This window comes from Meriones unguiculatus, chromosome 10, assembly GCF_030254825.1.
Source record: "Meriones unguiculatus strain TT.TT164.6M chromosome 10, Bangor_MerUng_6.1, whole genome shotgun sequence".
NCBI classification, from domain to species: domain Eukaryota; kingdom Metazoa; phylum Chordata; class Mammalia; order Rodentia; family Muridae; genus Meriones; species Meriones unguiculatus.
Window position 1 is genome coordinate 22,480,139 of NC_083358.1, and position 26,882 is coordinate 22,507,020.

Genomic DNA, 26,882 nt, shown 5'->3' on the forward strand with positions numbered 1-26,882 from the left:
TGCTTCCAGCTCCAGAGTGATGTGATTACAGATGTGCCACACCAAATGTGCTAGGTTTTTAATATTGGGGACCTGGGCATGGTGGCGAGTCTTTAGTACCAGCACTTACTTGGCAGGCAGGGGCAGGTGGGACCTGTGGGTCTGAGGCCAGCCTGAGCCAGCGAGCTCCTGAGGTTCTGGCCTCAGGCACTTGCGCGCACATGTACATATCCCCACACGCGCAAATACATCATTTGAAAATCTTCAGGGGTTGTAGAGGTGGCTTGGTGTTTCTTCCGGAAGATCAACAAAGTTTGGTTCCCAGGAACCACAAGGCAGTTCACAACCATCTGTAACTCCACTTGCAGGGGATCCAATGCCCTTTCCTGACACCAGGGGTGCGCATGGCACATAGGCACACAAGCAAGCAAATCACACATACACATAAACACATTTTAATAAAAATGCGATTTAGGCCTTCAGTTTCCCACGGGCATACAGCAATTATTAAGAACCAACTGTTTCTTTTTTGAGACAGGGTCTCACTATGTATCCTTGGCTGTCCTGGAACTCACTATGCAGATCAGGCTGGCCTTGAACTCAAACATCCACCGGCCCAAGCCAAGCCCATGGGCTCTGTACCTTAAGTTATGTCTTCCTCCTGCTCTTCTGAGACTTCACTTCTTTATCCTCTGCTTTCCCCACTATACCAAAGTGTAATTTGAAAAACTAGAAATGAAAAAAAAAAAAAAAAGAAATGCATACACAAATGCCTCTTACTGCCAAACAGTTGTTGGAGAGAAACGACTCACAGCCTCCTTCCTGATCCCGCACACTGCCCTGGCACATGTGTATACACGTATGTATAGCTATCCTGAAGTCCCTCCTTCAGTGGCTGCTCAGAGACTCCATGGTTTCCATTTTCTCCTGCCCCTTTTTCTGAGACAGTGTCTCATATAGCACAGGTTAGCCTCATTTCCTATGAAACCAAGGATGACCTTGGACTTCTGATGCTCCGGGAATGCTTGGGATCACAGGCAGACACCACTCTGCCGTTTATAGAATGCTGGGGCTTAAACTCGGGGTAATGTCCGCACTCTACCAGCTGAGACACCTTTGAAGGCATTTGGGAAGAAAGACTGGATAGGGGAGAGAGAGAAGCCAAAGCAGTGACTGCAGAGACAGAAAACAGGGATGAACACCAACCGCTGATTGGGAGAAAGAAGGGAACAGGCCTGTGACCGTGGGTGAGGACGGGGTAAGTGATGACCAGGAGTCTGTATCTGTCAGTGGGATGAAGGCCTCGGGCTTGGGGAGGCCCTGATTGCTCTATTTACAGGGAATGATTATCCTGCAGGACTTTCTGATGAACCCGGAGCTCAGCTGTGTCTATAGTTCCGGATTGAGGAAAACAATTGGGACCAAAGATTCAAGAATGGAGCTGGGAATACTAGTGGGGACCTGTAATCTCAACACAGATTACAGTGGAAGTTGAAGCAGGCAGGTCATGGGCTCAAGGCTATTTGGGGGTACAAAGCATGGTCTGCCCTCAAAAACCCCGTAAGACTAGCAAACAAATAAGAGAGGGTAGTGTGGCCTGAGTGACAAAGCAGCTCAGAGAGGTAAGAAAACACGGGGGAGCCTGCCTTGCCTAATGGCTATTTCTAGAAGTGACCTCCACCTGCCACAGCACCAATCCCTGACAGCCCAGTCGACTGCAGAGGCAACAGCACGGTCATCTTTACCCTGAAGGATGCAGTGTTGGGGAGCAGGAAACTCAACACTGCATCTGGGCATGCAAAGACAGGAACGAAGTGCTTGCCTGGGAAGTTCATGTACTCGTAAGTCCATTTCCTGTGTCCAGTGGATGAAGAGAGCAAGGAAACAATGGGAATTCCCAAATTCCTGGGGGCAATACTCCCTGCCCTCGGCGCCCTGGGGAAAGTCACTTAACTCACTAAGCAATGGTCCTCCTTGGGTGTAGTTGCTGGCAGGCCTGCAGGGCCAGAACCTGCTATCTTGCTTACCGGTGGCAAGTCTGGCAGAGCTAGGAGTAAGGAGGCAGCCTTATATCGCTGGGGCAGCTTACGGCTCCTGCGTGGTGGACCAGGGCGGTTGAAGGGAGGTTTTCTGAAAGACGGCCCAGGTTAACAGAGGAGCTGAAAGTTAAGGCCTAGGAATTTGGGACCCTTACAGCCTTCCGTAGAGGTGGGGACGGGGGTACTAGAGACAAGCCTCAGAAATATGGAATTCGAGCGTCTGAGACAGCAGAAAGGTCAGGCTTTCCCAGTGAGAGTTGCCGGTGAGAAATCTTCTCAGGGATCAGTCCGTATTCAGAGATGGCGTTCGCTGCACTGGGCGGAGCGGAGCTCCAGATGTCGGGGCGTACACAGCTGGAGAATCACGTGGCACAGCCTCAGCCCCCTTCCTGCCAACGCTGCATTTGGCTCAAGCCCGGGTCATGGCTGCCCTTGGGACCCTGAGCTGACAGCTGGAGGGCCCTGCATTCCGGAGCTGAGACCCCACCCCCTAGTCCCGCGGTCAAGCGTGAGTGCTGGGGTCCCAAGAGCCAAAGTCAGTGGTGGGGAGGGGGAAGGTAGAAGGGGCCCAGCCTTGGTACACCGGGTGGGGGGCGAGGCCTGCGTCTCCCTGCCCAGCCTTGGGGATCCCTCTTGGCCTGGGGCTGGAAGCTGCACCTCTCATCCCTTAGGCTGCCGCGGTATCAGGGCCCGGGGCGGAGGTCGACTAAGTGGATGAAGAAAGGATAGAGGACCTCGGGCAGGGCGGGGCTGGACATGAGGAGGAGGCCGCGCCTTTGCCGGGACGCGTGGCTCACGCTGCTGCTCAGCGCCGCCCTCGGCCTCCTGCTCTACGCGCAGCGCGACGGGGCAGCCCCCACGACCAGGGCACCGCCAGCCCGAGGACCACAGCGCCCGCGGCCCACACCCGGTCTCCGCGCTCGCGAGCTCCCCAACACTGCCCGCGCGCCCCCGCCGGCCTACGAGGGGGACACCCCAGTGCCGCCCACGCCAACCGGCCCCTTTGACTTCGCCAGGTATCTGCGCGCTAAAGACCAACGGCGCTTCCCGCTGCTCATTAACCAGCCGCGCAAATGCCGCAGCAGTGGCGCACCTGGCGGCTCGCCGGATCTGCTCATCGCGGTCAAGTCTGTGGTCGCTGACTTCGAGCGGCGGGAAGCCGTACGCCAGACTTGGGGCGCCGAGGGCCGCGTGCAGGGGGCACTCGTGCGCCGAGTTTTCTTGCTAGGCGTGCCCAGGGGTGCCGGCGGGGCGGGCGCGCGGACGCACTGGCGCTCCCTGCTGGAGGCTGAGAGCCGGACTTACGCAGATATCCTGCTCTGGGCTTTCGAGGACACTTTTTTCAATCTAACGCTCAAGGAGATTCACTTTCTAGCTTGGGCCTCAGCATTCTGTCCAGACGTACGCTTTGTTTTTAAGGGCGATGCAGATGTGTTCGTGCACGTGAAGAACCTGCTGCAGTTCCTGGAGCCGCGGGATCCAGCCCAGGACCTTCTTGCAGGTGATGTGATTGTGCAAGCAAGGCCAATCCGGGCGAGAGCCAGCAAGTACTTCATCCCCGAGGCTGTGTATGGACTGCCAGAGTACCCGGCCTACGCTGGGGGTGGTGGCTTTGTTCTTTCGGGAGCCACGCTCCGACGCCTAGCAGAGGCCTGCTCAGAGGTTGAGCTCTTTCCCATAGATGACGTTTTTCTGGGTATGTGCATGCAGCGCTTACGGCTCACACCTGAGCCTCATCCAGCATTTCGTACCTTTGGCATCGCCCAGCCTTCAGCTGCACCAAATCTTCACACCTTTGACCCCTGTTTTTACCGAGAACTGGTGGTAGTGCATGGGCTGTCTGCAGCGGACATCTGGCTCATGTGGCGCTTGCTGCATGGGCCTCACGGCCCAGTGTGTGCACACCCACAGCCTGTAGCAACAGGTCCCTTCCAATGGAACTCTTAGCTCTCTGTCAAGCCTTTCTCACTCAGCTCCAGGACAGAACGGGTTTCCCATGTGGGTTAGCAGAGTATGTATACTAGTAGGGAACTGGCTTTCCATAAATCTTAGGATACAAACACGTTGCTCTCTCCCCATGGCCAGGCCTCATGGACCTGGCAGGCACTTTCCTATAAGATACTCGCTTCCTTCCTTTTCCACACTGGATTCCCAGGGGCCAGATCTGTCTTCTTTGAGGTTTGCTGGGTTGGAGCTGACTAACCCTTCAGGTCCAGGTCTGCCTGCAACATGACGGGACCATGATGTGTCTTGGTTTGCTCCCCATATACTCGCACACAACTATGCCACTGTACTGCTGAAGGGTGCCCCACCACCTTCGCAGAAGAGTCCCAAGATCCCTCCCCTATAAAAGTTCCCATATTCCTCAACCACAGCTTCAAGTTAAGCAACAATTCACATTTTAGTACAAACACCCCAGCAGCAGCACATGGCAAGCTGTTACTGAGGGCATAGGTGCTTTATTGGAAAGGGGACAAGGAAGATCCTCTGTTCAAGAGGATGGGAACAGTCCTGGCTACCCTGACAGCGAGATGTGCAGGGTCTCTGGCCAGACCAAGGTCCAAATGGGAAGACACCTGTCCATCAGTCACGGGAGTGCCACACAGGCCTGGCTGTAGGCCCAGGAACCATACAGACAGCTGGGGCAGGTCCCCTGCACATTCATCATGAACTATACAAGATGAGGCTGTACATGAGTTAATTACAAAAGTCATTATTTACAAAAATCTGTACACACATTTGAAAAACTCACAAAATTGTCATCTATGTATCACAAGTTGCTAGACCAAAATATTAAAAATGAGATAAAATTATACATTTCTCTTCTCAATTCTTTTCAAAAGGATTACTATTTTAAAGCACATATATGCTACTTTCCATTAGCAAGACCCATGTAAGAAACCAAGCAGCCCAGTGTTCCTTGAGCCCCTAGGCCTTTAAGCCAAGTGGCCAGGTCAGGCCAGGCCAGGCCAGTGCCCAGAACTAGGGCAGGGAGCTGGCCCACAGTGCATAACAGAATGCTTTAATGTAATGAAAGGAGGAAGGTGTCTTTGGCTAACACTTTGGCATTAAATAAAAGGCAAACAAGATGGAGACATGCAGCCCTGTCAGCCAGGTTGGACCAAGAGACACAGGTGACCTTAAAGGCTGGCTCCCAGAGCAGCAGTGGGAACCAGGCTTAGGTAAATACCTGGAAGAAAACTGTATTTCAACCACTCGGGTGTGCCACCTGGGCAGGGAGCACTTGCACAAAGAAACAGAAAGGGCATGTGGGCCACACCAGCCACAGCCAGCTCAAGTAACTAAAGTGGATGTAGTGCAAATATTGCAACCAAGTACTATGGACATGCTGCCGCCTCTGCTCACCTTAAGGGCCACATGGCAACGTCTGGCCAAAAGCAGGACCCTGTTCTCATCCAAGTTACGTTCCCTTAGCTAGAGAAAGAGCCCCATCTTCCCTGTGTAGGCAGGACAGGGGTTGACATGTCCTTCATTACATGTTAGTCAAGAGGCCCTGGTATCAAGGCTCAAAGTTTGTGCTTCTCTTTGCAGACTGTGTTCTCTGCTGGCAAAAGCAGACTTAGGACAGAGCTGTATCTGGGTCGTCTGCCCCAAGGTGGAGGACTCAGACCGAATCCTATTTCCGAACCCTTCGGAGTCCCAGAGCCCTTCAACACTGCCAAGGTGCCCCAGCAAACACAACACGGCACAGAGACCCACTGAGCTGGATGTGATGCACAGTTCCATGGACAGAGGGGAATGGGTAGTGATGTCCTTAGGGCAGCTCTGCTGTTCTCAGGTGGGTACCAGGCCTAGGGGGGCCATACAGGGTCACTGAGGCAATATGGTTGTTCTGCATGACCTGGTGTAAGAAGAGAACAGCAGGTCAGGAGGGAAGGATATAGGCTGATCACGTCCCCAGGACTGCGTGGGTATACGTGGCACACGTCACACAGGCCTGGGCTCTGCCTGTTCCTCATAGGAACCTACTGTAAAGGCCTGTAGAAATATGGCATTCAGATTAAAAATACGGGCTCCCCAGTCTTCTCTCAAATCAGTGGGGTCTCTCTAGGGCCACTTATCCACATGGCACACCCAAGTTTGGCCATACTTGCCTTGAGGTTCCCCTCCCTGCTATACTGATTATTGATACAAATTAAGAAATCACCAAAAGGCTCATCCTGTTTATATAGACTTCTTCAGGTTCTGTGACCCAAGATTTCCCCAACTTTTTTTTTCTTTTGCACATTATTATTAATCTTGTGTGTGGCTTGGGCATGCATTTGCCGCGGTATACATGCAGAGGCCAGAGAACAGCTTTCAGGGCATTGTTCTCTCTTACCATGTGGGGACCAGGGACTGAACTCAGGTCCTCAGGCCCGGAGGTGAGCACCTTTATCTGCCGAGCTACCTCACTGGCTCTCAATCATTATGTCTCAACCTTTAGACAGCGGGAGATGAGGAAGGATGCATCTGTCTACCATGGCTGCTAACCTGTCTACAGTTCCTCAATCACTTGCAGGGCTTTGCTACAATTGCAAAGCCCTTAGCAGCTTATTTGGCCTCCAAGACTTACCTCAAAGATCATCCGCTGAAGACCAAAGCAGAATGTAGAGCCAAAGGGGTTGGTATTGTTTGGGGATGAGGACCTGAGGCCAAAGAATCCAGAATTAGAGAAACAAAGGCCAAGCAGCAGAAGGTGCAGTTCCTTCTAGGATGTGGGCTATTGGCTGTTGGTCTCACATGACAGTGTATGTGCCCTACACACGCCTTCAAGGTCAAATGGTAAGAAGTGGTTTCCTTAAACTCTATATTCAAAGATCAAAGACAGTTACTTTGCTAGCTAGTTTTTTCCCAACAGGAACTAGAGTCACTTGGGAAGAGGACACCCTCCCTGGTTGAGGCATTGCCTCATCAGATTGGCATGAAGGCATCTCTATGGGCATTCTTAATGACTGATGTGGGAGGACCTAGCCTCTCCTGGGAAGGGTGTGCTGAGTTGTGTAAGAAAGCAAGCTTTCTTTAGCTGGACATGGTGGTGCAGCCTTTAATCACAGCATCCAGGAGGCAGGAGCCTCCTGAGAGGCTTGAACTCTGAGACTTCAAGGCCACCCAAGGATATGTAAAAGAGATCTCTCTACCCACCCACCCCACTTACTCACACCCCCAAAGAAAGAAAACTGAGCAGAGAAAGCAAGCCATGAGTAGCTTTCCTCCATGGTTCCTACCCTGAGTCCCCCTAATGATGGATTTTACCCAGACTGCAAGCCAAATAAACCGATTTCTCCCCATAGCAGAGACCAAACTAGGGGAGTTACTACAGAACTGAATGAACAGTAAGAAATCAGGAGGTCCCAATTGAGAGGGCACCTCAGTTAGCACAGCAGATAGGAGGTTACAGACTTGATGGGAAAGGAAAGCTGAAGACAGTGAGTCAAACAACGACATGTTTTGAATAAGGGCTGAGAGGATAGAGAGAGGAGATACACCAGGGGTAACCTCTTAAAGTAAACATGAAGACAGCTGATTTAATCCTTACACGACTGGGCAGAGAGTATATATGTTTTAGCCGAGGGCTAAAGAATTTAGCTGAGGGCTGGCACAAGCTAAGTAATATACCACACTGAACTGCATCTCTAGCCCAGAGCTAGTAGTAGCCCCTGCTAGGCTTTCCTGAGCAGACTCAGTAATCTCCCACTTACCTGTGCAAGACAACAGGCTTCTCCACAGGATGGCCCAGAAGCTCCTGGATGTTGTCCCACTGCAAAATAGGGGCAGCAGGGGTGAACAAGGACCAATACACACCTGTGACTAATAGATTTCCCAGGACGTGGCCCTAGACCCCATGCTCCCCTCATTCTCAGACTCTTAGATAGGAAAATAAGAGCTCACCTTGCTGTAGGTCGTGCATATTTCAGTCTGACCACTTTCATTTTCTGGAAAGAGAAGATGGCGAAGACTGGGTTGGGCTGGCTTTGGTTACCTATAGGCCCGGCCACAGGCAGAATCCAGACCTAGCCACCCTTTTTGCTGTAGCTGGACACAGGGAGCAAAGGCAGGTTGTTTGGAAGAATGTGCAAGGGGAGGCCAGTCTTGGTCTGAGTTATATTAGTTGGCAGTGGGCACAAAGGATAATAAATCTGCAGACAGTGGAAACTCCTCTGTCCACTAGACAACAGTCCAGTCCTAGTCCCAGGAAAGGGCCTTTATGGCCTTCAGAACAAAGGACCACCATAGTGTCTTTGGGGTGGCCTTCTAAAGATACAGAAGTGCACTCTTACTGCCTGAGCCTTTCCAGTCTCTCTTTTTGTGTCTCCAGGAGGTGAGGCTCTGGGGGGAAGACAGTAAAGATCTTTCCAGCCCGAACACTACACGTTCTCTTCTGGCTTTCCCCCTTCTTAACACAAGCAAGTAACTGCACCTCCCCTTTAACGTGAGGGCACCTCCCCACTCACCTTTCTTTACGGCTAGTGGGATCTTGAACTCACAGCGGTGGTAACTAGAACGACAGATAAAAGTAAAAGCTGTTTCTTGGGAGGCACAACAGCTCTCGTACCTTTACTCTGCATTCCAGAAAAGCCAGAACCCTACATACCTGTCCAAAGCCCTGGCTTGGGGTCTTGGACAACATTCACTGGGGGAGGCCCAACTCAGGCACTGAAGCCAAACAGAAAAGGACATGGCTCTCAGGTCTAAAAAGACTACTAACTTAGATAAACGATAAAGGTTTCTAGCAGGCCAAGTGGTGGGGACTGTTTTGATTGAGGCCAGCTTGTACTACATAGTGGACACCAGGCTCGCTACAGCTATAAAGACCCTGCCTTGAAAAGATGACAGTTTCTGACTGTTTTCTGTAAACTGAGTACACACAGACAAAAAGCACTGAATACTAGGGCAGGAACACAGTAGGCACTTAGCATACATTTATTTCCCAAAAAACAGAGTTTGCGTCACTCAATGTTGAAGTGCTTACATAGCCCGCTCAAGGTCCTGGGTTCAATTGCCAGCACAAGTGAGGGGAAGAAATCTGGTAGAGAGAGATCTGACACCCAGCCCTAAGCTCAGCTCATCCTGCATACCTAAGATGTACTCACATGTTAAAGTTATAGTGCCCAGGGTAATTGGTATGCAGGACAAACTTCTTCACTCTGTGTGTATTTGCATCAAAGAGGATGTCCTGACAAAAACAAAACAAAACCCCAAGATGTTCAAGTAGGAAAAGTTACCAACGCAGGTCAGGAGCCTTCCCAAGAGAATTACAACTTGAAGGCTTAGCAGCTTCCTCCTCCTATATTCACAGCAGCCTTAACTAGTAATCTTTGGTGGAGGGGGCCTGGCAGCCACAGGGATTACAGCTCTAGTGCTTGGCAACTTAAACAGCCAAGGGAAATCTTCGTCCTCCCCAACCATGGAACCTAGAATTTTTTTACTAAAAGCATGTTTTGGTTCAAGTCATCAGGAAGATTCAGGGTACTTCACTCTTGAAAGGCCCAGACACCAGCTATGTAAACACTATATAACCAACCAGACACCTGGCTTCTATATAACCTGACAACTAATGGAACTGCCATTGGACCTAAGCTCTTACCAGGACTTAATTTGATGCTGCCCATTGGCTATTTCCTCCTGTAACTACCAACTTCCCTAGCTCTTCCTAGCTGCTTTGGTCAGCGACCTCAGATTTATTTCTTACTCTGCTCCTTTACAAAAAGGCAACGAAACCCAATCAAAGTTATTGTTCTTGCCATCTTCCTCCTATGATCATTGGTGCTTGAACTCTGAGGTTCAACTACATCAGCCCCATTCCCTCCCACCACTATCCAACCCTAAGAAGTCTGTCCCCAAAGCTCCCCAAGGATTTCTGACTCATCTTTGGCCTTTTCCATTTTCTCCTCTATAATCTCTTTTCTGCCTTTGGACTTCAGACAATGGAAAGCTCAAAGCTAATTTTGAAGACCCATGGTCTAGTTGGGTAACTAGTAATAGTAACATGCCCAAAACAGACATGAGATGAGTCTGAGGCCAGCCTTGGCCACATAACAAGACCCTGTTTCAAACAAAAGTTAAAACAGCAACAATGGTGACCCATGACACAGGTCAACGTTGCCTTGAGATAGTCGCTGGCATATTTATACAATCCTTTCTCAAACATGCATCCTATCCACTAGCCAGACTGCCAGCCCTGATGGCAGCCACCAATTCCATCTAGCATCTCTGGGGAGGTCCTATAGAAATACACTGTTATTGTCTGCCTGGGCCTTTCCAGTCTTTTCTTTTTGTGACTCCAGAAGAGTGCCTTATGTATTATAGGATAATGTTCCAAACAGTTTAATGTGGTAATTCCACAGTTCCCATATGTGAAATATGCTTTCCCCAGAAAAGGCAAGAGAAACCAGAAAACCCAATGCTTCTCAGTATTCGTGGCCACACAAATGTCTACACTGTGGTACCAGAACCTATGAAAAATGCCTGGTGCCAGCATGAGGAGCCAAAGTTCCTTGATTCCCCAGAAGGTTATGGCTGCTTGTGTTTACACAGGCTTCTATTGTCCTGCCTACGCCAACAGAAGTGAGACCCTTTAAGTCATCATACTTACCACTCCAAGAGTGAAATAGTTAAAAAAGTAGTCATTGCACTTGGATGGAACTTGTTTATGAGGGGAAGGAGAATGAATTTTCATCTGTAGGGGGAAAGTAACAATTACAATCCCTTTTACATTGTTTCCACTTAACACACATCTACACACTGTGTTCTTTAAATAACATTAGCTGTTGGATGAGTAAGACTGCGGGGAACCAGATCTGTTAATATGGACAGATCCCCAAGTGTGCAGGATAGACATGGGACTGAATGATTAGACTAAGATGGGCCAAAACTTTTCCTTCAAGTAGAACAGAGTCTATGGGAAAATAGAGCTCACTTGTATACGTTAAAATACTGGTGAATAGACAGACTATCTATTCATACTGTAAGCATCTCTCCCCTACCTTGTCTTCGGATTTATAGAAGACCTTGTGTGGAGAGCCAAGCATGCTAAGGACATCTTGGCAAGAATCACCAAAATACACGGCGCGCTCAAACACTCGCATTTTGGCATCTGCTAATACTCCGGGCCCACAACCTACAGACAAGGGAAAGATGGTTCTGGTCAGGACTGAAGACACTGTAACCCAAGGTCATGGCTCTCTAAAGAAACTAACAGATACCTCCTCCTGACTTATCAGGTCCAGCCAAAAGGGGAAAGATTGTATTCAAGTGTAAATCCCAGGTCAACAGGGCTTAATTTAAACAAGACTGCCATTATCTACTTGAAAATAGTAGACAGGGATTCTGAAGAATTAACTTATTTGCCAAATCCTTAAGTATTTGTTTTCTTTATCTTTAACATGTATTTCTTGCAGGGTGTGGTGGTGCATGCCTTTAATCCCAGCACTAAGGAGGGCTTCTCTGGGTAGCCCTGCCTGTTCTGGAATTCACTTTGTAGATCAGGCTGGTCTTGAATTCAGGAATCCACCTATCTCTGCCACCTATCTCTACTGCAATTAAAGGCATGTGCCACAATGTCCAGCCTTTCTGTTTGTTTGTTGTTTTGAAACAAGATCTCATATAACCCAAGGTGGCTTCAAACTTGAAGGATGACCTTGAAAGCCTAATCCTCCTGCTTTTACTATCACAGTGAAGATGATACAGGCAGTGTAATAACACATTCAAGTTACTCAAGCATTTCTTTATTACCATGGGCTGAAACACTGTGCTAGCTGTAAATTCTGGTAAGTAAAACTGTCTTTCTCAGAAAGGTCCACTGTTAAGTTCACATAGCTTGGGGAAAAGATCAGTAGCAGCTGTGGGTCAAAAGCCTCAACACTGTGTTCCTTGTGTCTCCTTAGCACTGAGGTTAAAGGGCATGCACTACTACGCCGGGCAGCTTGCACTGTAGATGAGGCTGGCCTCAAACTTAGAGATCTGCCTGCCTCTGATTAAAGGCATGTGCCACCAACTCATGAAAAAATATGAAAAAAAAATCACTTGATTCCCTAATGACTCAACTTTTTTCAGACCTCACAGCAAAGTTAATAATAACCCTTGAGATTATTTAAGACTATGTACTTAATCTGCTGTCTCTACTCAGTCTGGCTAGTTTAACCTGCATTTAAGAAAACAATTTATCAACCTTACTATGCCTTGGATTTCCCATGCAATAAGCTTTTGCAACTTAGCTAATATATAGCTTTAATCTTAAATTAAGTACCTTTCCATGCTCCTGCCCCTGCTCCTGATACAGAGTAATATGTTTGTGGATGTTGTGTTAATCATTTCCTGAAAGCAGCCAACAGGTTAGAAACAACCTTATAAACCAGGTGAGGTTGCTCAAGCTTTAATTCCAGCACTCAGAGAGGCGGAGGCAGGTGGATCTCTGAGTTTGAGGCCAGCCTGACCTACAAAGTGAGTCCAGGACAGCCAAAGTTACACAGAGAAACTCTGTCTGGAAAAACCAAACAGAACAAAGAAACAACCTTATAAGAGATATGCATTGACCACAAATGTTGCAAATGTGGATGTAACTTGGTAACATTTGTTTTAGGTTGTGTTTGCTGTTCTATGTTTTGCTGTCAGCATTATCTCTCCCCTTCTACAACTGTGTTAAAATATCCCTCATCCCTATCCCATTTGATGCTTTCTGTGCTGGTCAATAAATGCAGAGCAAAGCCCTTTGTGAGGGGACAGACACAGATTCAGCCATATAACAGTCAAGACTACAAACAGGCTGGTAACCATAGACTAGAGAAGACAGACACAAGGAAAGTCAAATCTGGGCTCACTCTTGGTAAAATTAATCTGAGAAGTCTGTTTTCACTTCTTAATTTGATATGGACACATTTCATGTTCCAAGGTTATCTTTAATGAGTTAATGGACCACAGAAGACAATCTAGGCTGAACGAGGCTACTCGTAACAGGCTCCTCATGTTACTGTGATCAAGTCACATATGATCACTACTGTTCTAGAACCTGCTATTTCAGGAGTGATCCTCCTAAGAGAGTCAGCACAGCCCCTGATTTTGTTGCCTGACAGCTCAAGTGTAATATTCCTTTAAGTATTTGTTCTGCTGTGTAGCTATATTAAAACACATTTTAGAGCCAGCATTCAACTCAGTTATCAGTTGCTCACTCTGCAAACCTTATAACCCGAGCTGATGCCTGGAACCCACATAAAGGTGAAAGGAGATATCAACTCCAAAGCTGTCTTTTAAGTTTCTTCCTTTATGGACACACACACACAACCCTACCTGTAGGAATAATTCTTTTGTCCTTGTATCTTCAAATGCTGATTTCAGTTCTGGCAGAGATCTGGCCAGACTTTGGTATTGTCATTATTATGAAGCATCTCCTGTCTTAAGTTTTTCGTAAACTTGTTCTCCATCACTTTCTGATTGATAAAATAAAGAGCTGAACAGCCAATAGCTGGGCTGGAGAGTTAAGGCAGGACTTCCAATCCCAGTGGGGACCAGAGAGAGGAGTCCGCCATCTGAACATGGACTGGATAAAGAGGTGCAAGGGTGAGACCAAAAGGGCAGGTAATGGGTCACATGGCTGGGAAGTAGGCCAGGCTAGTATTATTGGGTTGGAATAGCTGAGTATATGCTCAGCTATAGTGTCTGAAGCTCTTAATAAATATAATAGGTCTCTGTGTCATTATTCAGAGGAAGGGCAGGCATAGAAAAACCATATTACATACCCCCCCCACAAATAACACCATTCATCTTCAACAACACACATTTAGAAAGTTCTAACATAGAGGTTGTAGACTAATCGCTAATTGTTCAGAGTTAATTCAATTAAGTACTATTTTTTCTTTCCTTTTTTTAGGGGTCTTAAAATGTAGCCCAAGCTAGTTTCAAAGTCATGGTGATCCTTATGCCCCAATCTTTGAGGTGCTGGGATTACAGACTTGAGCCACCATTCCCAGACACTGATACAAAGAACACATGGTCTCTGTAGTCCAGACATGTCCAGAAACACCCTGGAAATCACCACAAAGGTACATGTCTTTACAGTGGACTTAGTGCAAGCCTTGTGATGCTACTGTTGCTTATTCCGATTTTCTAAAGACAGACAAGTGGTGGTATTCTCCCATAATCCAATTACTCAGGAGGCTGAACCAGGAGGATGACTTCAAGTTCCTGGCCAGTCTGGGCTGTAACAGCATGGTCTGGAGCTTTGTATTTGATTGTTAATTATTTTGCCCCCTGAGGTCTGCTTGCTGTCATTTGTGAACAGACACTCATGTAGCCCAAAATGACATTTGGAGTCCTTGCCTCCAAAATATCTGATTGGCTAAATAAATGCCTACACACCTGGGAAGGGTAGAAGTTAGGGAGGCGTGGCCAAGGTTTACGTGCTGGGAGGAATAGAGGAATCACAAGAAAGAGGAGAAGACAGGTATGGGAAGAGAAAGAAGTCTGGGAATGGTGTGGAGAGCAGCTGCCCATATAGAAAGCTCATACAAGTATTTGGGATTATGGATGGGAAGTAGCCCAGATAGAAATGATTAAAGCAGATGGCAAGGGATGGAGCTGGGTCATAACAAGGTAGCTTAGGGGGAAATATCTGCCCAGCCCAAGTGAAATAAGGTTTATTTAAAATATAACAGGTGGAGCTGAAGAGATGGCTCAGTGGTTAAGAGCAGTGACTGCTCTTCCAGAGGAACCAGGTTCAATTCCCAGCACCCACATGACAGCTCACACCTGTCTGCAACTCCAAGCACTGATACCCTCACACCGATACCCTCAGACTTGCATGCAGCAGGCTAAACACCAATGCACATATAATAAAATCCTTAAAAACAAAACAAAACAAACAAACAAACAAACAAAAATAAAACCAGATGTCTTTTATTGCTATTGGCATTCATTTAAGGTATTGGGTAAGACAACACTGCCAATTTAGCCTAATCACAGGCTTTTAATAATAAACATTACTAGCTATTTTTTTTTCTCTATAATACTGGACTATATTATAAGACTCTGTCTCTGAAAACTAAACAAAACTCCGAAAACACACTGAAATAAAGCTGTGGAGCCGAGAGAGCACGGTTTAAGTTTGAACTCTCAGCACCCACGTTAAAAAACAAAACAAAAAAACAAAACAAACAAACAACAAAAAAAACCCCTTTCAAACAAAAAAACCACCAGGTAGTGGTGGTGTTCGCCTTTTATCCCAGCACTTGGGAGGCAGAGGCAGGTGGATCTGAGTTTCAGGCCAGCCTGCTCTTCAGAACAAGTTCCAGGACAACCAGGGCTACACAGAGAAACCCTGTGTTGAAAAAGATCAAAAGCCAGACAATGGACACTCATGCCTGTAAGTCCAACATTTGAGGTCTTATCCCAAGAGCTTGCTGGCCACACAGCTTGGCTGATTCTGATTCGGTGGGAGATTCTGCTTTGAAGCAATAAGGTGGAGAGAAGAGATGCCATGCTCTGCTCTAGCGTCTGCATCCATACGTTTGGGTACACACATCAACATGTTCAAACGCATGCATCACACAAAAAAGTAAAGCTATGTTTCATCCCTGGATAAAATGAAAGCTGCGTTAACTTTTTATTTAATGAAATAAGTAACCACAGCTCTATTGTTTTCTATTAACTTTCCAGTAACGGATTAAGTGCTTATATTCTCCTCAAACTTGTGTGTCGAATCTGAACTTGTTTTCCTATTTTGGGCTTTTGAGACAGGGTTTCTCTTTGTAGCCCTGGCTGTCCTAGAACTCAGTGATCTGGCATCCTGTACTGGGACTAGAGGTGTGAGCCACCACTGCCTGGCCAGATCTGAACCTGCTAAAGGTGATGGTTTTAGGAAGCTCTGCTTTTGGGAGGTGGAGATCTCACAGTTGGGGTTAGTGTTCACACAGACAACCAACCCCCGAAAGCTAGCAAGTCCTTTCCAACACAGGAATGTAACAGTAAACACATCTGTAAGGAGCCCTCACCAGACACGTCACCTGACAGAAGTCTCTACATGGATGATACAACAGGGAACCTATACGAAGCTCAAAGCTAGGGAGGGAACCTACCTGCAGCGAGCAAGCGAAGTCGCAACCCTGAGGGTCCAGTTCCATCTCGAAGAACATCTACACTTTCAGCATATACATTCCCTAGGAAACAACTCAAGGGCATCACAGGAGCCCTGGAGGAGACAAAGAATGAACAAGGCATGGCTCTCCCTCCCAGAGAGGCTATGGGCCGAGCACAGAACTCATGCTTCTCACACTCACTTCGTATCCTGGAGGCTGTTTCCACTGTAGATGTACATTCGTTTCACAGTTGCTCCATGGGGTATCTGAAGAGAAGCTAGACCATGGGCAAAATTGGGCTGCAAACAAGGCAAGAATATTAGTAAGAACATTATGCAGATCACATTTCAGTGTCTAGTCCTCCCTGGCACTCACAGTTTTTAAGAACTGATCCAGTCAAAGTACACAATCAAACTTGATTGGGTCAACTAACTTAGATAAGCATGCATCTATCTTTGGGCTTATCGTGTGTGTGTGTGTGTGTGTGTGTGTGTGTGTTTTAGATAGGGTGTACTAACCCAGGCTAGAAAATGGCTGGCTATACCTCTGAAAATGAGGGCCTTATCATCCTCTGCAGTGCAAATTACCCTCAGCCTAGGAATGCTGGCCCCAATCTTGTTCTTCATGTCAATTCTACCCATTCTATTTCTCTTGGTCCTTAAAGAACTCAAAGACAAGGTAACCAAAGGAAGGTGTCTACCCAGTTCCTTATCCAAAAAAAAAAAGGGGGACAGGAAGTGCTGACCTCATACTTGGGAGCCTCCGTCCATGAGTCTAACTGGAAAGAGAAAGACAGTCCTCTGAAGTTGAGGTGGAAGAGCTGCTCAGCAGAGTTATACACTGTGCAGGAAGAAATGACAGTTAACTGGTATCTGCTTTCCAATGTAAACCAGCTTGGCAGGAAGTAATGACTCCAGCAGGGCAATTCCTCATGTCTAGTTTCTGAACCAACCCACTAGGATGAAAACCTGAGGAGATAGCACCACCCACAGATTTATTGCTATGAACTGCCTCTACTAACCAGAGGAATCAGATAAATTTGGCTTACCTCCAGGATGGGTTGCGCCAAAAGACTGGTCAATTTGCTCAATGGTAGGAGCGATGGCCTGAGAGTTAAAGTGCACTCCACTGAAATACAAGTATTTTTTAATACCAGGTTTAACAAGATGGATTTAGATAGTAAGAAATGGTGGCTGAAAGTTATTAAGTGATAGAATCTTGCTATGTACCCTGGCTGGTCTTAAGAACACTGCAATCCTCCCGTCTTGGCCTCCACAGGGATTACCAGTATGTGTTACTATATTCAGCATAAGAACTATTCTTAAAAAACATTATATAAAAATGAAAGGGTAGGCATGGTAGTCCACACTTTTAATTAGCACTCAGAAGCAGATTTCAGTGAGCTCAAGACCAGCCAGATCTACAGCAAGGTTCTAGGCTAGCCAAAGCCATAATGAGACCTTGTCTCAGAGTAAATAACTTTAAAAGTAAATAAACTATAAGTAAGAATTAACTAGGTGCAAAATAGGTCAGTTCTTGGAAGCACATATTAAGAGCTGACTCTCCGGGGCTTCCCAATACATTACTGGTTCTAAATAAAAAGGACAGAGAAGACAAGACAGACCTTGAGGTAAAATGGTTCTAGCAAGTAACACTAAAAGGACAAATGGATCTAGTGTCATTACATATTTGTCTGTCCATTGCTCTACCAGAAAATGCTGTGTGAACGGTCCCAGGAACTGGGTCCTTGTCATGCTTTCAATAAACGGCTTACTAGAAGGCAGTCTTTTGTTGTTGTGGTGGTATTGGGGAAAAAACCCAAGGCCCCACGTATGCTGGGCAAGCTCACCACCACTGGCTGAATGTATTCCCAGCCCTGAAAGTTTGTTCTAAATGTGAGCACACATAGCACTTTGCCAACCGGCTCAAGTATCTAAGGCTTGTACAGGTCACTCTGTTCTCATTCTGAAGTGCAGCTTCTGCTCTAAATAGGGGTCTCTTTAGCACTGGTTTTGGAGTCAGAACTAACTGGCTTGTTAATCCATTTCTGTTAATCAGAAAAACCCGAGAGAGGTGACAAAGAAGGGCTATGCAGGAACGGGCCATTATGACTCAAGAGACTGTCATAGCATTCCTAAGCTGAAGTCATACTTTGTTGGGAGAGATGAATTAGTTTATATACACTGTTAGCATGTTAAACACCCAGCATGTTCTTAATGAGGCTTACTTCCTTATGAATCTAAGAAGACTAGGAGTTTGCCTCAGGGAAGGAACTATGTATCAAGACTAATTCCTGGATTGCTGGAAATGACATCCTTTAGTACTTTAATGAAGACAGTAGATGAAGCCAATCTGTACCAAACAAAACACATACCAGTAAGGGAGAAAACTTACCAATATTTTAACTTTACTTTTGTCAAGTCATAAACTTCAATCACCTAAAAGATAAAATAGATTGTTTAGGTGTTCTAAAAGTTTAAGTTTTTACAAAGACAGATGTACTTAAGAGGTTGTGGAAGAAGGGTTGAAAGTCCAAGGTAAGCTTGAGCTGTGGGAAATCCTGTCTCAAAACATACTGCCCAAAAGCATACTCCTCGGGGGCACAGCTTAGCAGTAACATACGGTCTGAGCTTCACCATCAGTGCCCCACGCACAAAAGACTCTCCAGAAGCACTGCGTCTTCTGTGCTCATTTTATATTTGGGGAGGACAAAAGCCACACGTGGCATTGCACACCTATAATCTTATCTGGTCAGGAGGCTGAGGGTGGAGGATCACTTGAGTTATGTGTTTGGCTCTAGCCTGACTAGCCTGATGGAATCTAGTAAGATTCCATCTCCAAATAAAACAAAGAACAAAACTGGGAAGAAAAACACAAATCATAACCTTCCTCCATAAATTTCTTCTTTTAAAGAAAGGGTCTCATTATGTAGCCCTGGCTGTCCTCCAACTTGCAGGAGTGATTCTCCTTCTCCTGTCTTTTGCCTTCCAAGTGCTGGGATTACAAGGACACAGTCATAACTTCCCCCTTACAATAGTGTTCAAGTGCTGACTGTAGATGCTTTAGATCAAAGTCCTTAAATCTAACCCACTGCTGGACCACATATCGCTCTACAAGACAATGCTACATTCCAGGAAACATATTCACCCAGTTTGTTGATGTTGTGTGTTCAATACTTCCTCACCATACTTTTATTCTTTTCCACCAGGAACTCACTATGTAGCCAATGACCTGGGACTCAGAATGTAGACCAGGCTGGCCTTGAATTCAGAGATCTTACTGCCTCTCAAGTACTAGGAACAAAGGCCCCATGCCATACTTGAGACATTATAAAAAAACATAAACAAACCAACCAACAAACAAAAAAACCAAAATAAAACCCCCCATAAGCCAAACCAACTCTCCAAATTACCTTATTTTATTTGCAATATAAAATAATACAGGAAGAGATCCCTCTTGCTTGGAAATAGGCCCTACATTAGTACAGGATAAGTTTGAGAGTATCAGGTTATATCCCTAATAAAGGGGATCTGGTTGAACCTGAAGATCCTGAAGGCTCTTGTGAAATTGTCCCTTTAATAGGTTTAGCCTCAAATGAAATGCCAGGAGTCAGAGCACAGACAAATGAAAAGGCATTGAACACTTAGGCATCACTGGTACCAAGTAAATAAGTACTACAAAGTCATTGACACTGTGATGTCATGGCTTGGCAGCGAACAGCATGGGTTGGCTGGGGGCTGGAGGTAATCATCCTGCAGTGGGGGATGGAACAAGCAGAGCTGGCTCAATGCCTGTTTGTCCTGCCACTCTGAGCTCATACATAGAAAAGAATATGGGTGCACTGGCACTGATACAGAAACTGGGATACACACTCAAAAGTACCTAGCTTCTGATAAGAGAACTATGCCTAACTTTTCTTTCTTCTTCTTCTTTTTTTTTTGAGACAAGTTTTTACATAGCTCAAGCTGGCCCTTCAAGTCCCTAGTAGTAGTCAAGGATGATTTTGAACTGCTTGCTCCTCTGGCCCTCTCTCTCCAGTGCTGGAATTACAGGTGTGTGCTAGTACTGCTGGTTCTTATGGTAGCAGGGACTAGACCAAGAGAAGGTACTCTACCAAGTGAGCTAGATTTCCAGCCCTGTCCCTAACTTTTTTTTAGAGTACATTAACACTGGGACTGGTTAAAGGTCAGTCATTTAACCAAAGGGTACATAAAGACACTTGCACCAAGCCTGAGGACCTGAATTTGACCTCCAGGACCCAGATATGGAGAATGGATCTCTACATGTATGCTGTGGCACATACATGTACACACATACTTTTTGAATAAGAAAACATGACACTGAATCAAGTTAGAAACCTCTCCATTAACTATTACGAAGCTATTTTGATCCTTCCTGCTGGAAAGAAGTGCTTTGTCTGCTGGGCCTTTATGGGACCAGAAGGAATCCTTTTCTCCAAACTTGCATGAGCTACTCACTGGTCCTATTAAGCTACTTAGTGGATGACTTATTTTGTACAGGGAAGATATTCAATGCATATTGGATAAGTCTACCTTCCATGAAACTGTTTTAGGGCAATATTAAGCTTCTAAGTGTGGAAGTTTGTGCAAAGAGAGGTCATACAAAGGAAGACAGGAACAGCAGTGATTCAGAAGGTAGCTAGGGTCCCCTTCTTAATGCCTGGGCATGGCAGTACACCATGGCAAATTGGCTGCCATTTCACTGGGGTCAGGACCTTATGCTGACAGATTGTCTACTCTCAGCCAGAAGCCTTGCTTGTAAAAGATGCAGGCATTCTCTCTCTGACAGCTACAACTATGGCTGGCCAACGACCTCCCAGAAGGATCTCCTCCAAGGGAATCCTTTCCATGTCCTATTTTCTCTTCTCAGTAGCTCACATATGATTGGATGACAGGAGCTGGGAAGCATGTCATCTTTTGGAAGGGCTCCTTCATAACCTAAGCAGGAAAACAGCACTGGTGTGCCATTTAACCTCATGACTCTGAGGCATGAGTCTGGTATCACATGATTAACCTGTGTAGTCCAGGCATCTGAAAACAGTGTATTAAAAACATCCTGGACTGAGCAGGTGCTAGCAAACTGCACATCCATGCTAATGCCAATTAAGATATCCTACACATCAGCAAGTTGTTTATATTTCCACAATGGGGCTAAAAAAAAAATCAACTCACTCCTGATATTATTAACACCAAACACTAAATCCCAGAAGAAATTTTCATTTTTCAATCTTCGGGCCACACTGTCGGACTTAAAGATGAAGAAAAGCACACACAAACCCAACTAAAATCCTATAGTTAGGCTTTATTCTCAGTACCTTTTAAATAAGATTTGGGTTAACATCTCTACAGGATCTTTATCAACACTTACTCCTTTTCCCAGCACACACCCCTAAGTCTATATGACACTCTTTTCTTAGCCCCTCAGCAAAAGACAACACAAGCTCTTTTCAGCCACACTAGCTCAGTCCCACTTTTCAACCCCCCTTTAGAGGGATATGCAGAGCTTTAGTTTTCTACACTGTGGTTTTTGAACAAAGATGTCTACACCCACTTACAAGTTTCCAAAACACCTCACAACAGCACATATTAATTAATTCCAGACAAACTGGACCAGCCAGATATGAAACTATAGTTGTCATTTATGGTTACCTTAAGTCTCTGATTGAAAGCATCAAACAGTAGTTTGATCCCGTCCTGAGTCAGGTTAAGGATGAGGTCATGGCTTAGAGGAGACTACAAAACAAAAATAAAACACACTTTGAACAACTGATTTATTCACAAGCATCTACTAAGAAGCCTTATAACAAAAATGCAACATATAGGGGATATGTAAGATAGTCCCCTTCCCCCAACGAATGAAGTTTGGAAGCGTGAAAACAAATACAACTAGTACATGAAAGCAGCTTTTCTTACTTCTGCCTGCAACTCCTGCTTTATAATGTTTGCTCAAAATAACCTTTCCCTTTCAACTTTAGGACAAATACACGGGAGCAATGAGCAAAATTAAGTGAGTGAACAGGTCATTTTCTTGGGCCTCAGGGTGGTATCTATCTTAATAGTTTACTGCCATTACACTAAGAAGTCTATTAGTAGTACATGTCATGTGAAAAGCCCCAGGATCCAAACTTAGCAAGGTACTGGTGATGCATGTCAGCTGAACCCATGTCTGCAGGCAGACTCTCGGTACCATCCTTCTCACATGATTCATTTGCATATTTTAGACCAAATTCTTGGAATAAGAAAATACCTTGTGATCTTGTTATGCAAAAGACAGAATTCTCCTTTCGTCTTTCCCCATCCCATACTATAAATGCTTCTTTCTGAAAAGTCCAAGCCTAAGATCTAAGGAGCCCCAGTCTACATCTGTCCCTTCCTTTGCAGTCCTGGAGAGGATGGATGTGAACAGAGCTGGATGACCTTAGTTTTCCTAAAAGTTTTATGATTCTGGTTCCTCCAAGGTTGTTCTGAGGACAAAGATGGTAGGTCAGAATGAATCAAGAGATGTCTGTCTCATCTTCCTGCTTCTAGCCCAATATCAATTCAAAGACAATGTTTTAAAGACCATCACAGAATTGACTCAGATTGCTACATGTTGAAGGGGGGAAAAAAAGACCAAACACCACTATCTCAAACTCCATCCTTTTAGAAAGGGGCACAAAACTGTTCAAAGGTTTAAAAGCTTTAACTAAAGTAAATACTGAGTAACAGAGGTGTGGTTTTATGAGACAAAGACATAAATTAGAAAGCCAGATGTCACCCTGGAAGGCCTTTTAGGGAAATTCCCTCCCTAGAGCCTTCTGGAATTAATTCAAACTGTTTGCTCTCCTCCCTCACTGACACTAACAAGGTAGCAGACCCAGGTGGTACCATCAATGCTTGCTTTGCCCTCTAAAAAAAGATGGTGTCTATTTGATACATATGCTTTAAACTCCAAGGCGTGACCTGCACAGATAACATGTTTTTCTTTGGTGGGAGTGCACCTTAGTGCAGCTAGAGTACTTGCTTAGTGTATCTGAGGTCCCAGGTTTTACCTCTAAAAGAGGAGAAAAAAAAGAGTGAAGAAAACAAAAGAGAAAGAGGTCAGGAAAAAAAATTCTGGAACTTTTAATAGGAGCAAAATGTTTTCTGAACTTGGAAGCAAAGAGAAAATATGCAGAGATAAAGAAGGTAAGAAAACAGACTCACATTTAGGAAGCACTACAAAGGCAGTGTAGTGGCACTACCCATGATCTCAGCACTTGGGAAGCTGGCACTTAGGATTACAAGTTGGAGGCCAGTCTGGACTACAGAGTAAGATTCTGTCTAAAAACAGTACTATACCACCATCGTTAGATCCTTATCAAACACTGCTCAAAGCCCAGCATGTGGTATACAACCTTAGGACCCAGCACCTGGAAGGCAGAGGCAGGGAGACGGCTACTTGAGCTTTAGGACAGCTTAGTCTATAAGGCGCGTTACAGGCCAGCCAGGGCTATACAGTGAAACCCTGTCTCAAAGATTATTATAATAACATATGAATTTAACAGACTAGTTATTAGGTTTTCACAAGATATACAACTAAAAAATTAAGAAGTATGTAGATCTAGACTAAAAAAATCCATGCTTTTGGTTGGGCATAGTATCATCTGTTTATAATCCCAGCATTTGGGAGGTATAAGACAGGAGGCTCAGTTGTTCAAGTACAGCCCTGGCTACACGAAACCTGGTCTTAAAATTCCAAAGCCAACTGTGTCTGTTAAATAGTTACAGATACGTGAAAATATTGGTAGAATTAAGAGCACTTGCTGCTGAAGTTCAGATCCCAACGCCCACACAGCTTAAAACCATCTGTAACTCGTTTCAGGAGATCCATACCCTTTTCTGGACTCCACAGGCACCGGGCACTGCACGCACGTAGTACACAAATGTACACACAGGCAAAACACTCATACAATTAAAAAACTTAATTTTAAAAAGACAAGATACTGGAGAAAACAAACTTAATGTTAGCATTCCTGTAAACACTGGAATGACAAATGATATGAGAATCAAGTATTTGCAAAAAATGGTAAGAAAGGATAAAGCCTGTTTTCAAAGCCATCTGATCTTCAGAGACAGATTAGGTTAGGGATGACTGAGAACAAAGAGTTTGAAAAGCCACCACCATCCATCCTTTAGAAATGAGAACTTACTCTGTCACCATGATTCCAGGAGCCCCTCTACATTTTGCCAAGTTCTGCATTTTCTGGCAGGTACTGCAAGAATGTCTAAGCACTTGCTTGGAGACTAAGCATCCTCAAGACCCTTCAGACTAGCCAAGGGTTATGCACTTCAGAGTGTAATCTCTGGTAGAGCTAACAGGCCTAATTCAGCTGCTGCTCTAAGCTAAACAGGGAAGCTTAACAGAAATCTTACCCATTTATAATCTAATCTGCTTTGTGAGAGTTGAAACTCATTAGTACTCAAAGACTCTCAGCAAAGCCACAGGGACAGCCTTTGGCCTCTGTAGGCTCTAAACTGTTCTCAAAGCTTTACAACACAAAGGCTATCTTACAAAAGCTGCACATGTTCTATTGTCACAGAACTGCAGGCTTCAGAGCTCAGTGGAGAGGAACAGAGGGGTGAGCTAGCCAGGCTTCCTTTCAACTCATATGCCCTGCTAGCTAGAGAGCTTTCCGGCAACAATTCGGAACATAAGACAACCTATAAAGCAGAAAAGACACTTAAGCACAAAAGAAGGCAACAAGCACTTTAGAAAACCAGAGACAGCTTCTGAGGTGACTTTCCATGAAAAGGCCCCATTTTAAGGGTCAGTAGTTAAGCACAGATATAAGCAAACAAAACAAAACAAACAAACAAAAAATAAGTTTAGTTTTTACTGCTCTATCTAAACCTGGCAGCACTAGATTATCAAGACCAACCTTCCCAAACTGAGAAGACACCTAAGACGCATCTCTGGTTGGAACACAGCAACTCCTCCCAGCGAGCCCTCCCAGAGCATCTCTTCAGGAGGTAAACTCACTGACCAGGGACAGCATCTACTCTGGTAAACAAGTCACCACTCACCTGCTCACTGTAGAGAACCTGGACATTTTTGATGATGCGACAGTGCTTCTGAAGAATGGCTACTGCCTGAGCCAGAGGCATTCCTGAAATAAAGGAAGGACACCCGTGTCGTTACTTGGTCTATCTGTTTACTGACACCTGCACTATGCTAAGCATTGCTCTCTGAAGCCTGAACACAGGGCAGAGTCCCTGAAGTAAGCCAGTTAAGCTATAAAGCAAACACCAAGGGACCACTCAAGGTTGTCCAAAGGGAGAAAGTGAACTCAGAAAAAGCTTCCTAGAGATAGGACAGCCAAATGGATCCTAAGCAGCAGGAGGGCTCAACAACAAAGCCAGCACAAACCAAGAGTAGTTTGGAAAAAACAGACTTTATAACTCTGGAGGCCAAACTTCTGCATTGGTTCCCTATGACCCAGCAAAGGTCCCTTCTCTTCTCTGGCATCTATCTCAACATCTCAAATTAGAGTATTATTAGGACATGTGACTTACAAAGAATCATTAAAGTTTAAAGCCACAGGGCATGGTGGCACATGCCTGTAAATCTCAGTTCTCACAAGGCAACAGGCAGGAGGATTGTGAATTTGAGGCAACTCAAACACAAAACCAATGAAAGTTTAAAGTCACACAATGGTCAAAATTAACTTACTTTACAAAGAATTTTATTTGATTAAAAACTTAAAAACCCACAAGTATCTCCTAAACACCTAGTTTTGAAGGCAAGGCCCATTACATGCAGATTTACATCTGTCTCCAGTTTAAGTAATCCAAATCGACACCGCTAACATTCTAGGACTTACAGCGTACTGAAAGTTTGTTTTCGGGGTCCAATAACATTAAACAGGAAGAAACAGAGACAAATTCTAGAAAATCTAAAACAACTCAGTCTCATGAATGCAAAGACACCATGTGCTATTTACTGCTCTCTGATTTCCCAGCTCCCTGCTCAGATCTACTCTAATCTATCTATATAGGACTTTAGAATATTTAATCCATGGGGCTAAAGGATTGCAAAGGGAAGAAGAGAGACTAAAATATCACCCCAGGGCCACAAGGAAAACCATATGTAGATGGTCTTATGATGGAGGAGTTATGCAGAAAAGAGCTTTCAGATGAAGAATTAGAAGTTGTGGTCCATCTCATTTAAACAATTCTATTTCATTCTTATGGGAGGCACTGTTGTTCAGTTTTAAGAAAGGTAAAGCAAAGCAGAAGGCCAAATGTATTTTTCTTTCCTATGTGCATGTGTATACATGCACACATGTGTTCACGGGACAATCTCAGGTTCATCCTGCAGCTGTTCACCTTGTTTTTTTGAGATGGTATCTCTCATTGGCCTAGAGCTTACCAAGTAGGGCAGGCTGGCCAGTAAGACCCAAGGATGTGCCTCTCACCACCTTTCCAGTGCTGAGATTTCAAGCTCACACTACCATACCCTGTCTTTTATTATTTTCATTTTATTTATTTATTTTTGGTTTTTCAAGATAGGGTTTCTTTGTGCAGCCCTGGTTGTCCTCAAACTCAACAGATCTGCCTACCTCTGCCTCCCAAGTGCTGGGACTACAGTAGGTGCCACCACCTCCCGGCTTTAAATTTATTTTTAACGTGTGCTCTGGAGATTGAACTCAGATCCCTATGTTTGCTAGACAAGTAACTTACTAAGCTGGACTCCTAGTCCTGAATTTTAATCATAAAAACACTTTTCAGCCTTCTATAGCATAGGGCCTAAGGCA

At 45.3% G+C, this 26,882-nt stretch overlaps 2 protein-coding genes across 2 annotated transcripts in view; one reads left to right on the forward strand and one right to left on the reverse strand.

The window, feature by feature from the left end:
• Window positions 1–1,957: 1,957 nt before the first annotated feature.
• Window positions 1,958–4,657, forward strand: B3gnt9 (UDP-GlcNAc:betaGal beta-1,3-N-acetylglucosaminyltransferase 9). The gene is made up of 2 exons (XM_021631731.2): window positions 1,958–2,526; window positions 2,690–4,657. The coding sequence occupies exon 2, from the start codon at window positions 2,775–2,777 to the stop codon at window positions 3,963–3,965; it is 1,191 nt and encodes a 396-aa protein (XP_021487406.1). The 5' UTR covers window positions 1,958–2,526; window positions 2,690–2,774; the 3' UTR covers window positions 3,966–4,657.
• Phaf1 (phagosome assembly factor 1) overlaps window positions 4,412–26,882 on the reverse strand; it is a 28,115-nt gene continuing 5,644 nt past the window's right edge. Inside the window, exons 2-16 of the mRNA XM_021631719.2 lie at window positions 25,153–25,235; window positions 21,757–21,840; window positions 18,482–18,525; window positions 17,136–17,215; window positions 16,833–16,927; window positions 16,289–16,386; window positions 16,088–16,200; window positions 11,006–11,139; window positions 10,615–10,698; window positions 9,113–9,195; window positions 8,474–8,517; window positions 7,911–7,954; window positions 7,721–7,779; window positions 6,595–6,667; window positions 4,412–5,880 (exon numbers count right to left, since the gene is read on the reverse strand). Of these exons, the coding sequence (XP_021487394.1) occupies window positions 5,794–5,880; window positions 6,595–6,667; window positions 7,721–7,779; window positions 7,911–7,954; window positions 8,474–8,517; window positions 9,113–9,195; window positions 10,615–10,698; window positions 11,006–11,139; window positions 16,088–16,200; window positions 16,289–16,386; window positions 16,833–16,927; window positions 17,136–17,215; window positions 18,482–18,525; window positions 21,757–21,840; window positions 25,153–25,235 (1,205 nt within the window). The 3' untranslated portion in view covers window positions 4,412–5,793. The remainder of the gene's footprint in view (window positions 5,881–6,594; window positions 6,668–7,720; window positions 7,780–7,910; window positions 7,955–8,473; window positions 8,518–9,112; window positions 9,196–10,614; window positions 10,699–11,005; window positions 11,140–16,087; window positions 16,201–16,288; window positions 16,387–16,832; window positions 16,928–17,135; window positions 17,216–18,481; window positions 18,526–21,756; window positions 21,841–25,152; window positions 25,236–26,882) is intronic.

Bases quoted from the DNA above. Each gene is read 5' to 3' on its own strand.
- B3gnt9 (XM_021631731.2), top strand. From the start codon at position 2,775: ATGAGGAGGAGGCCGCGCCTTTGCCGGGACGCGTGGCTCACGCTGCTG.